Genomic DNA, 14,504 nt, shown 5'->3' on the forward strand with positions numbered 1-14,504 from the left:
AAAACTCCCATTAAAATCACTGAAGCTGTTTACACTGTGAAATGAATATCTTACTTATAGATTTATACATACATCTGCAGTTTGTTGTTTCTAACGAGAGAATTCGCCAGAAAGAAGTACTCGGTCAGCGAGCCAGTGAAGAAAACACCGGCATTTTAGCGATGACTCATCTGAACGCCTCTGATTTGCCATTGCATTCATAAGCTCAACAGCATCGTGTGTGATTGGTTATGATGCGCAGTGCTGTAAAAATGTGTCTGTCTCTGACTCAGTGCCAGCCAGCGAATGCAGATTTGAATTTAGCAGCTGATTATATGATGCGCTGAACAATTTAATCATGCTGGTGTGATTGTATCCAATATAGAAAATATTATTCGGCTATTTTTTGTCATTTGACAGCTGCATTCAAAATCCACTTGGCTCATAAATCTGAGGGGGCACATGCCCCCTCACTTTGAATGGACATGACGCCTCTGGCTGCTATACATGTCATCTGTCCCCATCTAATTTTGTTAAAAAATGATGAAAAAATTATAAACGACCACGCCGAATCCTGGCCAAATCACAGAGATGCCGTTTCACAAGGGACTAATATTATCACAGGACCTCGGTGTTCGGTGAAATATGGTAGGCCATTTGCGGGGGAATTTTTACTTTACAAATTACAGATATGGCTGATTCGAACAGAATTAAGATCTCAGACGACCTCCGCAATTATTACAAATTACTAGAGGTCACCAGGTAATACTAATCCTTTGCGAATAGGGCTTTTGTGAGCTTTTATCAGCATGTTACGTGACACATGGATGCGTTTATTTGAGTTTATTAAACCAGCAACAAAGTGCCTCAGTTTACGGGTGTTCATTTAACTTTTAGCTTTATAAATGGCAACACCCAACATTATGGGCTAGTTGCATATCTCCGCAATCTTGGATTACCTGTCTAACGAGTGTGTGCATAGATACTTCCGGTTTTGCTAAACGCCAGTGCAGAGAACCAGAGAAATCCATACCTTCTATATATGTTTACAGGATTTATAATATCACTTCAAATGCAAATAATCTACACTGCTATAATTACTATACTATAAATGTTAGTGGCATTTGAAACTTATGTATGTTTGGGTCTGGTGAATGAATGAAATACACTAACGTTAATCCCTATACTGTTCACAAAATGAAAATTGAACTCATGGTCTGTGCACCCAGCTACACAATGGCTGCATCCGAAAACTCTAAAATGCTGCCTTCTGAGGCAGCATTGCAAGGCAGGAAGGCATCAAGGCAAGTCCGAATACAAATTCTGCTTCACTTCCTGTCTCACCTTCTTCTGATCAAATTTTGAAGGCAGCATAGATGTATCCTTCGCTGCCTTTGATATCCCACAATCCTGTGCGTTCCATTGCGTGACGGTTGAGCTAAAAAATAAAGATGGTGTCTGAAATTTGTGTTTGGTGGTCAGTTTGTGTGTAAGTGTATATTTCCGACTAACTTTTTGCACTTTTGATGTTATTTCTAGCATGAAATCAGTATTATAGTAATTAAATATTTGTTTAGTTATCATCAAAACTCGTTCTATTTTATTGTGGATCATTAAACCGTTACGCTGCCTCAGAAGCCTGTCCGAAATCAGTTTCATGAGGTGCCTTCGTGCTAAAACGCTGCCTGCAAAGTCAGCTGCCTCATACGTCAGCGAGGCAGCAAGTCAGCTACATAAGTTTTCGGACGCAGCCAAAGTCTTTTCCCTTACCAATTATGTAAATGTACAAATTACTTATTTCTCAAAAATGTTTGTATTACATATATTTTTTAATGAAATATTTACCTGGTGAGACATGCTGCGATTGATCTTCAAAAATACCCATTTCTCAATTGTGCACATACATCAGTTTGTTCCATCATAATTTTCACAACATATTTTAATATTTTACACAGTTAACAACAAATTGTTTTATGATCCACCAAGTTGTGCAGAGCAGTTTTTATTTATTGTATATATATATATTAATATTATATTATATATATCTTTTTCTTTTATAATTTTCTTTCATTTTTTTAGCTTTTTCATTATGTAAAATGAGTGTGACTTATTTTTATAGTGTGGATCATAAAGGCAAGATCAGGATTACAACAGGACCACAGAAATGTAAGACACACACACACAGCTTAATTGTTTTGTTATGATATAAATGTTATAATCTCTCTTCTTGTGTTCAGATGCATGTGATCTCACACTGGATTCAAACACAGCACACACTCGTCTTTCTCTGTCTGAGAGGAACAGAAAGGTGACACATTTGAGAGGGAAGCAGCCGTATCCTGATCGTCCAGAGAGATTTGATGAATACCGTCAGGTTCTGTGTGAAGAGAGTCTGTCTGGACGCTGTTACTGGGAGGCTGAATGGAGCGGATATAGGGCTGATATATCTGTGACGTATAAAGGAATCAGCAGGAAAGGAAAAAGTAATGACTGTTTGTTTGGATGCAATGAAAAGTCCTGGAGTTTAACCTGGTTTAATGACAGATACTCTGTCAGTTACAATAATAAGAGCACATTCACATATGCCCCTTCACGTCGCTCTAACAGAGTAGGAGTGTATCTGGACTGGTCGGCCGGCACTCTGTCCTTCTACAGCGTCTCTGACACACACACACTCACACACTTACACACATTCAACACCACATTCACTGAACCCCTCTATGCTGGATTTAGATTTTATTATTCTGGTAGTTCAGTGTCTCTGTGTGAAAAACATCTTCCTGCGAGAAACAACTGAGAATTGTTGGCCTTCTGGAAAGTATGTTTATTTACTGTACATGTACTCAGTACTTGGTTGGGCCTCCTTTTGCATGAATTACTGCATCAGTGCGGCGTGGCATGGAGACAATCAGCCTGTGGGACTGCTCAGGTGTAATGGAAGCCCAGGTTGCTTTGACAGTGGACTTCAGCTCATCTGCATTGTTGGGTCTGGTGTCTCTCATCTTCCTCTTGACAATACCCCATAGATTCTCTACGGGGTTCAGGTCAGGCGAGTTTGCAGACCAATCAAGCACAGTAACACCATGGTCATTGAACCAGCTTTTGATGCTTTTGGCAGTGTGGGCAGATGCCAAGTCCTGCTGGAAAATGAAATCAGCATCTCCATAAAGCTTGTCAGCAGAAGGAAGCATGAAGTGCTCTAAAATTTCCTGGTAGATGGCTGTGTTGACTGTGGACTTCAGAAAACACACTTCATCACAAATGTTAAAGGCTGTGGAGCTCATCTTATGCGCCATGTGGAAGGTTGATATCTTTTCCTGATCACTCATTCTCAGCTGTCTGTTTTACAATCCGTTTGACTGTGATTGTTCAATATAGTTGAAGATGTGGACAAACTCATGTCAGATTCAGAACATTATTTATAGGCTGATATTTATCCTCAGATTATGTATTTTAACCCGTTGCTTCCAAATCTTTACCGTCATTTAACAGAAAGTTATCATTAACAATTTAGTTAACTATCAGAATATCTTAATATATAAATATTGTAATTTTCAATAATTGTATATTAATAATTCAACAATTATTGTAATCAATAATCAATAAAAGTCTATTTTCATGTCTGTTTATCACTCAATGTCACTGTTATCACTCAACAACACTGTTAGATAAAAAGTCATGTGTCAAATATTTAATAAGCATTTAAAATTCAGTTTTACTGTTAAAATAAACACTAATGCAAGGTGAAGTTGTGGGGCATTTGTTCTCTTTTCTCAAGAATCAGTGATGGGATGGTTTTGCTATTTCAAGGTCAAATGAGTGTGTGACTTTCACTGAATTTTCTGTCACCACTTATTAAAATGTGCAAATTATTGAACACTATGCTACAAAATTCAGTATTCACAATTTAAAATATATTCATTATGTGACAGCTGAAGTATTGATAATATTAGACAATATCTGTGGTAATCTATTCAGATTATAAATAAATGAACACAGAACTTTTCTAATGAAAAGTTGACATTTTGAAGAGGTTTATTTGATAAAGACCTGATCTACTGTATATAGGCTCTATGTTTTTTTAATTAACAGTGAACAGTTAAACATTTACGCTACCAACAGTTTGGAATAATTAAGATTTGTAATGTTTTTGAAGGAAAACTCTTATGCTTACCAACACTGGCCTATACTTACTTAAGTAAAACGGTAATATTGTAAAATATTATTACAATTTAAAATAACTTTTTATATATTCCTGTGATGGCAAGGCTAAATTTCAGCAGCCGTTATTTCAGTCTTCATGATTCTTCAGAAATCGTTCTAATATGATGATTTGGTGCTTATGAAACATTTATGATCATCAATGCTGAAAACAGTTTTTGCTGCTTAACATTTTTGTGGTAACGATGATATACTATCATTCAAAAGTTTGGGATAAGTAAGATTTATTATTATTATTATTATTAAATGTATACTTTTATTCAGCAAGGATGCATCAAATTGTTTAAGAGTGACAATAAACACATTTATAGGTTACAAAAGATTTCTGCTACAAATAAATGCTGAGTGTTTATCATTATTTCAACTTTGATATGAATTATTATTAATAATTGAGCACCAATAATAACTAATGATAATCCAGCACCAATCAGAATATTAGAATGATTTCTGAAGGAGGATGTGAGACTGAAGACTGGAGTAATGATGCTGAAATTCAGCTTTGCCTCCATTATATAAAACAAACAATTCACAAGGTTTCTGCTTTATTGCATTTTTCGTTACATCGTTGCGTCAGTGGGTGGTGACAATTGACCACTTTGTCATTAAGTGAATCATCGAATCATTTATTCAACCAAATCATTCAACCACATTGATTCATTGAGCAATCACACACCACAACTCTCTGGTTCTAGGAGACTTTCAGACTTGACAGGAACATACAGCTTGTGAGGGACATTATACAATTTTAAGAAACTATTTTAGGATTTCATCCTCACCTGTCACTTCATTCATATCACTAGACTGCAGAGCTGGTTGACTCTCTTCTCTCACTGGCCATGTGACTCTGTCCAAGGTGAAAGTGAAACAGTTTCAACAGACGGGAAGGAAGCTGTTTGTGAATAATGTGAATCATTTAAGACTCTAAAAACAGAAATCATACACTGAATGAAACGTTTGTTCGATGTTCTTCATTGTCGAGACAAAGGTAGGTTTGGACAAACATTTCTGGATTAGTTTCCATGAATAAATCAATCAATGTGAATCTGCATGTGTAAATACTTTTATTTCTGTCGTACTGTAATTTAAGAGTATTTTCAGATGGTTAAATAGTCTCTACTGAGAGTTTTTCTTATTCATATTGATTCTTCGAGTTTTTTCTGAACGTATTGAACTGGAAATTGAGCTTTTGACTGGTGTTTCATCCACAGTTTTTTATATGCTGTAATATTGAGTGGCAGAGATTTCATTACTTCTCTTGTATATCTAAAGAAGTAAATTTGATTGCATATTTGTGTCTTTTTCTACAGCACTGCCTGTAAAATGAGTCTGTATGAGAAGAGAGAGGATGAGGAGGATGATGTTCACACACATAAAGCAGCATCTCCAGAACCCAGCTGTGTGTCTGTGAAGAGTGACAAGTCCATGGGAACCCCTCCTCTTCTCAGTGATGAAGCAGAGTGAGTATAAACATTTAACTGATGTGGTGAAACATAATTAGGCATTTTCAAAATATTATAAGCCGGAAACATCTTGGTAGTGATAAAAATGACAGATAAAATTCTGTCTGGATTTATATATATATATATATATAGTCATGTGAAAAAGTTAGGACACCATATTAAATGCCATGGTTTTCTGTATCAGGGCATAATAAAAAATTATTAAAATAAAAAAAAAAACATATCACACTGTGTCATTATTTATTTAACAAAAATAAAGCCAAGATGGGAAAGCCTTGTGTGATGAGGTTAGGACACTCTATGATTCAATTGCCTGTCGATCAGCTTTTAGCAGCAATAACTTGAAGTAATAATTTTCTGTATGACTTTATCAGTCTCTCACATCGTTCTGGAGGAATTTTGGCCCACTCTTCTTTACAATGTTTCTCCAGTTTATTGAGGTTTGTGGGCACTTGTTTATGCACAGCTCTCACCACTGCATTTCAGTCAGGATGAGGTCTAGACTTTCACTGGGCTGTTGCAACTCCTTGATTCTTTTCTTTTCAGCCGTTCTGTTGTAGATTTGCTGGTGTGCTTGCGATCATTGTCCAAGATTTAGCTGTCGATTGGATGGCCTCACATTTGACTCCAGAATACTTTGTTATACAGAGGAGTTCATGGTTGCCTCAATGACTGTGAGGTGCCTTGCAAACATGCTATACTTGTCCCATATTTTTCTAATTGTACTGTCATGAACTTTATCATTTAACATGTTAACTGAGGCCTGTAGAGTATTTATATAAAAGTAATTTGTGATTTATCCAACATTAATTTATCTGGGCTGACATATCTAATCTCTTCTGACATTACATATTAATGTACAAGTGGTAAATATTATAGTACTATACTATAGTACTATATTACTTGTATATCATTGCTCTTTTGTTGATTTTTGATTGCTTCCATTGTCCTCATTTGTAAGTCGCTTTGGATAAAAGTGTCTGCTAAATGTCTAAATGTAAATGTAAATATTAGGGATGTACTGATGCCACTTTCTCCAGAATGAGTCCGATACCGATAATTTTCTTTTTTTGTACTTGCCGATAGCGATACCCAGAGCCGTCGGACGGGTTATGCCAAGTGTGCAACCACACAGAGCCTCGCACTTCTGCAGGGCCTCATGGCAAAATGAAGTGACAGCTGACTTGATGATGTAAAGCCAACAGGTTTAAAGGTCATGCCTTGGTCCTTTGAAAGACTATACTAGCTCAAAGTTAGCGTGTGTGAGCGTCAGTGAGCATGTCAAGTTCTTAGAGAGCTTTATAAGTGCATTTTTAATTCAGATTTTGAAATGGGTGAAACCATAGATATTACCTTTTAAGTTTAAGAAAATAAGTTAGAAATTTTAATTTGAAATGGATGTGCACCGTTCAGTTGAATTAAAAGGTTTACCCTCAGTTTATCTGTCTATTTGTTGTGCGTGCGTTCGTTATTATAGCCATACCGCCTCCCCGCAGAGGGCTTCACACCTCACACCTCAACTGCATGATGGCATTTAGCGTATGGAATAAGGGCCGCCTACAGCAGTGCTAAATGAGACATGCTGTGGGTGATTTTGCACATTTTAAGCAGTGGGAGAATTATCAGTTAAAAGTGTTCGAAACACACAAATAACTATTTTATTGTAGATTTATCCTGTGGTGAATTTGTTGGGCAACTGTTAATATGTGTCTGGCGTTGAATGTGTTGTTTTACGTTGAGTTATTTTGACATTCTAAGGTAAACATCTTTAAATGTCTGCCGGTTTCTGCCTCCTTCTTCCCGTAACTACGAACTTTGTCACAATTACATATTCAGTGATTATAGCGTGATAGAATATTGCTCAGATACTGAGGTGTTGGAGCAGTCAGGCTTTATAGATTGCATTAGTGCCCTCCTACTTTTTCAGCGGCGTTGGTTCTGGAAGTACTTTTTTCCATTAATTTCTCCCATACAAGGTAAATTACAACATTATTTGAAACAAAATTTTATTTGAAGCATAAAAACATTTTGAAAACCTGATGACCTTTTCACAGAAGTGGGTGGAGCTAAAGAGCTCTTTTGGTGCAATTACATTTTTCACCTTGAATTCCACTGTTAAATATTATTATCTTTAAAATAAGTTGAATTAATGCAGGCTGGTGGCTTCAACAAAAGAATATACTATTGATTAAGTACTGTTTTTTTGAAATTTTATGTTTGTGAGTTGTCTTTCACCAAACAGAGTGTGACATTAGTGAAATTAACATTAATTTAGAAACAGAAATTTAAAAAAGAAGTGATATTTTTATGTTTCTCTTTTTTGATTATTCCTCCTCTACTCTTTCGTGGTTTTCTACAGCATGGCCTGTAAAATAAGTCTCTGTGAGATGAAAGAGGAGGATGTTCACACACATAAAGCAGCATCTCCAGAACCCAGCTGTGTGTCTGTGAAGAGTGAGAGATCCATGGGAATCCCTCCTCTTCTCAGTGATGGAGCAGTGACCTCTGACCTTGAGTGAGTATAAAAACTGATTAACAAAGATGTTGACCTAGGAACACGTTCTACTTAGGTAAACCATGTCCCTCAGATGTCTGCAGTGCATCATAAATGGTATAGGTGTTGATTAAACTAATACGAACTGTAATGATTAATTTAGTTTTTGAAGTCAATCCTACATTTTCTAAAGAGATGTAGTGGTCAGTGTAAGCTGTAGTTTGTCAGCCGTAATTCTGCAACTTACAAATCTGAACCCGTGGATGAAGCTGAAATAGGTTCTAGTGACTCTAGGATGATGAAATAATGTGAAAAAAAATTAATAATGTTATAATAATGAAATAATGTTCCGCAATAATGTATCAGTGTAAAGTGCATCATTCAACTACAGCATGTAGTAAGTTTGCACAGTATACCAGTACTATGGTACTATCATCATGCCCAAGCCTCAAAACATGGGCACCTCTCATATTAGGTTTGAAGGACTTTGGAGAGGTTTGGAATAATTTCAAAAGCTTACATTTGTTATTGAAGACATTATTTAAATACATATCTAAATTATGCCTCGAAATTCAAGTTTTGGATTTAAAAAGCCTCCCTTTAATTTTTGATTAAACTTCTTTGCAATTCATTCAGAACAGTTTTTTTTTAATTATATATCAATTTTTAACATTCTAAAATAATGTGCTGTCTTCACTGTATCATGCACACACACACAAACAGCCACATTCCAGAGCACAGAAACTTGTTGTCAGTGCTTCAGTTTTTATGTTCTTATGCATTTCACAGTTTTCCCTGTTCATCTCAATGTTTCTACAGAGTGAGAAGAGACAATGTGAGCAGACCAGTGACACCCCGTCTGTCTCGCTTTATCTACTATCAGAATCTCTTCAGGAAGAACAACAAAAAAACAGCCCTGCAGACAAACACACAGGAGACACAAATGCAGCACATTTCTCTCCAACCAGTGCGTGATGGACTACAGAGAGTCAAAAACCAGCACAAAACCAGCATGAAGAAGAGGTATGAGAGGTTATTTGAGGGAAGCAAACTAGAAGAGATTCAAACCCTCCTGAACAGGATCTACACAGAGCTCTACATCATAGAGGGAGAGAGTGAAGGAGTGAATGAAGAACATGAGGTTTTACAGATGGAGAAAACACCCAGAACACAACACACTGCAATCTACTGCAATGACATCTTTAAACCCTTACATCAACCAGGATGTGAGGAGAAAGATGAAATCAAGACTGTTCTTACTAAAGGCATCGCTGGAATTGGAAAAACTGTCTCTGTGCAGAAGTTCATTCTGGACTGGACCGAGGGAAAAGCCAATCAGGATGTAGATTTCATGTTTGTGCTTCCATTTCGAGAGCTGAACTTGATTAAAGATCACCAGTACAGTCTTCACAGACTTCTGCTGGCCTTTCACCCTAAACTTCAAGATCTGGACTCAACGATTTATGAAGAGTGTAAAGTTGTGTTCATCTTTGATGGTCTGGATGAAAGCAGAATTACACTGATGTTTTCAGATGATGAGAAAGTTTGTGATGTGAACGAGTCTTCATCAGTGGGTGTGTTGATGTCAAACCTCATCAGAGGAGAGCTGCTTCCCTCTGCTCTCATCTGGATCACCTCCAGACCAACAGCAGCCAATCAGATCCCCTCAAAATACATCAACAGTGTGACATACATTCAGGGATTCAATGAGCCTCAGAAAGAGGAATATTTCAGGAAGAGAATCAGTGATGAGCATCAAGCCAGCAGAATCATCTCACACATTAAAAGATCAAGAAGCCTCCACATCATGTGTCACATCCCCGTCTTCTGCTGGATCTCAGCCACTGTGCTTCAAAACCTCCTGAAACAAGATGACAGTGCAGAAATACCTCAAACTCTGACTGAAATGTACATCCACTTCCTGCTGACTCAGATCAACATGAAGAGTCAGAAGTATGATGAGAAAAAAACAAGGAAACTCTTGAAGTACAACATAGACGTGATTGTGAAACTTGCTGAACTGGCTTTCAAACAGCTGATGAAGGGCAATGTGATGTTCTACGAGGAGGACCTGATTGAGAGCAGCATAGACGTCACTGACGCCTCAGTGTATTCTGGGATTTGCACTGAGATCTTTAAGGAGGAATCTGTGATTCATCAGAGGAAAGTCTACTGCTTCATTCATCTGAGCTTTCAGGAGTTTCTTGCTGCTTTGTTTGTGTTTTACTTTCATACCACCAAGAACAAAGAATCACTGAAGTCATTTCTGAATAACATATGCCAGCAGTACAGTCTCTCTCTGTATGATCTACTACTCTCAGCAGCTGTTAAAGCCTTACAGAGTGAAAATGGACACCTGGATCTTTTCCTGAGGTTCCTGCTGGGCATCTCACTGGAGTCCAATCAGAGACTCATAAAGGATATACTGAGACACACAGTGAACAGCTCAGAGATCATCAAGAGAATCACACAAGACATTAAATATGCAATCAAGGCTGATGAAGGTCTCTCAGCTGGCAGATGCATCAATCTGTTCCTCTGTCTGCTGGAAATGAAGGACCAGACTCTGTACAGAGAGATTCAGGAGTTTGTGAAATTAGAGAAACACTCAAAGAATCAGCTCTCTCTGTCTCACTGCTCAACAATCGCCTACATGCTTCAGATATCAGAGGAGGTGCTGGATGAGTTTGATCTGAAGAGATACAACACATCAGATGAGGGTAGAAAGAGACTGATACCAGCTGTGCTGAACTGCAGAAAAGCTCTGTGAGTATTAATTCATGTGATTAAAGATGAAACTGAATGTATCTCTTGTTGAGACACAGCAACATTCTAATTCCTCCATCAAATCACGACTCAGTTCAGCCATTTCAACTAATATGTAATCAAGGTTTTTTTGTACAAAAGAAAGTCATTTAGTTTTTTGTTTTGACTCTTTTTTAACCTCTTTCTGGCCCTTAAAATTAATGTTTATCTTTTGTAATTTCACATTGTGTTGTTAGTTGTATACAGCCTGGAGTAACAGTAATAGCCAAAATTATTTTGGAGTTTATCTGTCCTACTTCCTCCTTATTACTTGACTGTGACTCTGAAGCCATGTGTTTTTGAACACTGAATATGTGTTGCTAAGATAAACACATTTCATCCTGTGTTGTAGACTTGCTGGCTGTAATCTCACTGATCAGTGCTGTGAAAGTTTGTCTTCATCTCTACAATCATCAAACTCACTGAGAGAGCTGGACCTGAGTAACAATGACCTGCAGGATTCAGGAGTGAAGCTTCTCTCTGATGGACTGAAGAGTTCACACTGTCAACTCAACATACTAAAGTAAGAAAACTAAAGGTTCTCTTGGTTGTGAAATTAAAGATGTCCTCTGCTCTGGTCCTGATCTCTTGGGAGTTTGTAATATATAAGCAGAACCCAATGTGTCTGACTACTTTGGCTTTGTAATTAATCCAGCTTGTTGTTTTAAAAATATTTTTGGTTTCTTGAAACAACAACAAAACAATTAACAACCAAATAATTGCAAATATCCAAGTATAGATGAGTAGACATTTCTGCTACATGATATGTGTTTACATGCATTTCCTGTTATATATCAGATTTTGTCATGGGTGAAATTGTACATTCATTATTTACATTTTATCAGTACATGTAGGCCTATGTGTGGGAATTGAACCTCTGACTTAAGCATTGTAATTGCCAATAGAGCTACATGAACACATATGTTATGCTGATATAGCAACAAAGTTACTATCTGCATTTACTATCTAAAATACTATCTGCAGCCATGATGTCGAAACAACTCTGTTTGGCTATATTTTAGTGCTGGGCGGTATACCGGTTCATACCGAATACCGGTGTTTATTTTTGTTATGATATTAATTTTTTAAAAACCGCAATACCGGTGTATGTCGCTTAAACAACATTCGGAACGCGACACTGTTTGAAAGGGGTCCCTTTTCACTGTTGCACTGTGTTGAGGGAACAGCTGTATGTGTTACTAAGCGTGAAAGTTCCGAAACTGAAGCTGTAGAACTAATAGAACGTGATGACGCAGAAGAACTCATCCACAATATCCACATTGACCTCCACAAATATCCACCGCCCGCTGCCATCAGCTCCCGCGTCTCACACACACGAGCGCGACTTTAGCACTAGATTTAGCAACTTTCAGACCCTTTTAGTGGCTTTTTTCCATAGAATATTCATACTGACAAACCTAGCGACTTTTTTGGATAAACCTTAGCTATGGTTCAGTTGGAAGATTTCTCCAGTGCTGTCCCGCGAACGCGAGGTCTGACTTTCCCGGAGAAGTGTCACCTCTCTCGGCGTCTGTTCTGTGCAGTGAGCGGCAGAGAAGCAGCGCATTCAGTTAGCCGCACCGCAGCCGACTCGTCAATAAATGAGTACAAAACAGCGTTTCCTAGCACCTGTCGCGTACTGATTGTTTGGAATTATAAATATGAGCGTAGTTCGTCTGTTAATATCACATGCACTTTTTTGTTTTTTGTTCTTTTAGTTTGTTGTTTTTTTAGTTTGTTACTCAGACGCAGGCAGTGCGCTGCATGAGACAAAAAAGTAATATAGCCAAAACAACCACATAGCTGCTCTTTAGTGTAGATGCATGTTGATTTTATCAGACAATGCCGCGATTATAAATGAGAGTGACTCCTGGTTAACATGTATTAAAAGGGGTCGTGTTTAGTCACTATTTAGTGTGGTATTTTTTGACAATATTCACTCATTATGACAGTAAAATAGGGCATTCTAAGTCAATATACTGCAGTATTTCCTCTCAATCAGTAGAAAATATGGTTAACACCCGGTCATGCATGAAAAAAAAAATACCATCATGTACCGTGAAACCGGGATAATTTTGAAAAATACCTTGATATAAATTTTTGGTCATACTGCCCAGCACTACTATATTTCCAGTCAATATTTAGAGTTCACCATCTGATGAACGACAGAATATTAGTCACATAAAATATTTATCCCACCATCTCTTTATTATTGATCTGCATTTCATCCTGTGTTTTAGACTTGCTGACTGTAATCTCACTGATCAGTGCTGTGAAAGTTTGTCTTCATCTCTACAATCATCAAACTCCTCATTGAGAGAGCTGGACCTGAGTAACAATGACCTGCAGGATTCAGGAGTGAAGCTTCTCTCTGATGGACTGAAGAGTTCAAACTGTCAACTCAACACACTGAAGTAAGAAAAACAGATAAAGATCTACTTGATTATGAAATTAAAGATGCCTTCTGCTCTGGTACTGATCTCTTGGGTGTTTGAATCAGCAGAATCCAGTGTGTCTGAAACCCATTGTTTTTGAAAATTATTTATTCACTGATTAACTTTTTATGTTTGTGTGAAGTGGAGATGAACAGAAATTGTTATTGAGATCAATTCTGCTCCATCAACACTGTGCCATTGAGTAAAACGCTGCACTGAACCTGTAATCAGTGATCTGTGGATAAAATGCTACACTGAATCAATCATCAGAGTTACAGGAATCTGATCACAGCTGTGTATGAATCAGTTTAAGATGATCTCCAGTCCCAGAATATGTGATGTGGAGAGTGTGTGTGTGTGTGTGCATGTTTATGTGGTTTATGAGGACACAAATTTGTATAATAACATGGGTATGACATAGGTATTACAATGAGAAGGTGATTTATGAGGACATTTTCAGTGTCCCCGTAATTCAAAAGGCTTATAAATAATATAGAATGAGTTTTTTTGAAAATCTATAAATGCAGAAAGTTTCCTGTGAGGGGTAGGTTTAGGGGTAGGGTTGGTGTAGGCCTATAGAAAATACGGTTTGTACAGTATAAAATCCATTACGCCTATGGAGAGTCCCCATAAACCATAAAAACAAACCTGTGTGTGTGTGTGTGTTTGTAGATTATCTGGATGTATGGTGACAGAGGAAGGCTGCTGTTTTCTGGCTTCAGCTCTGAGTTCAAACCCCTCACACATGAGAGAGCTGGATCTGAGTTACAATCACCCAGGACAATCATTAGTCAAGCTGCTCTCTGTTACAAACTACAGACTGGACAATCTCAAGTATGTTCAACACTAACAATCATCCTTTCACTTGTGTTTGTACATGTGTGCACTATAAACTCACATGTACAGCTGCAATCAAAATTATTTAACCCCACTGACCTAAAATACATTTTGCTGCTGAGAACTAACTAACAAATGCATCAGTAAACCTAATTTACAAACCCAATTCCAAAAAAGTTGGGACACTGTACAAATTGTGAGTAAAAAAGGAATGGAATAATTTACAAATCTCATAAACTTATATTTGATTCACAATAGAATATAGATAACATA

General features: G+C 37.4%; 2 protein-coding genes across 2 annotated transcripts in view; both read left to right on the forward strand.

Moving 5' to 3' along the window:
• Positions 1 to 2,834, forward strand: part of LOC107574462 (NACHT, LRR and PYD domains-containing protein 3-like) — a 33,997-nt gene extending 31,163 nt beyond the window's left edge. The window contains exons 7-8 of the mRNA XM_016260896.1: positions 2,099 to 2,145; positions 2,217 to 2,834. Coding sequence (XP_016116382.1) covers positions 2,099 to 2,145; positions 2,217 to 2,776 — 607 coding nt within the window. The 3' untranslated portion in view covers positions 2,777 to 2,834. The remainder of the gene's footprint in view (positions 1 to 2,098; positions 2,146 to 2,216) is intronic.
• A 2,667-nt stretch (positions 2,835 to 5,501) lies between these two features.
• The window catches only part of LOC107574464 (NACHT, LRR and PYD domains-containing protein 3-like), a 34,566-nt gene continuing 25,563 nt past the window's right edge, over positions 5,502 to 14,504 (forward strand). Inside the window, 5 exon segments of the mRNA XM_016260897.1 lie at positions 5,502 to 5,657; positions 8,038 to 8,203; positions 9,053 to 10,920; positions 11,312 to 11,482; positions 13,200 to 13,373. Coding sequence (XP_016116383.1) covers positions 5,521 to 5,657; positions 8,038 to 8,203; positions 9,053 to 10,920; positions 11,312 to 11,482; positions 13,200 to 13,373 — 2,516 coding nt within the window. The 5' untranslated portion in view covers positions 5,502 to 5,520.

Source organism: Sinocyclocheilus grahami, unplaced genomic scaffold (assembly GCF_001515645.1).
Source record: "Sinocyclocheilus grahami isolate Dianchi unplaced genomic scaffold, SAMN03320097.WGS_v1.1 scaffold2240.1, whole genome shotgun sequence".
NCBI classification, from domain to species: Eukaryota; Metazoa; Chordata; class Actinopteri; order Cypriniformes; family Cyprinidae; genus Sinocyclocheilus; species Sinocyclocheilus grahami.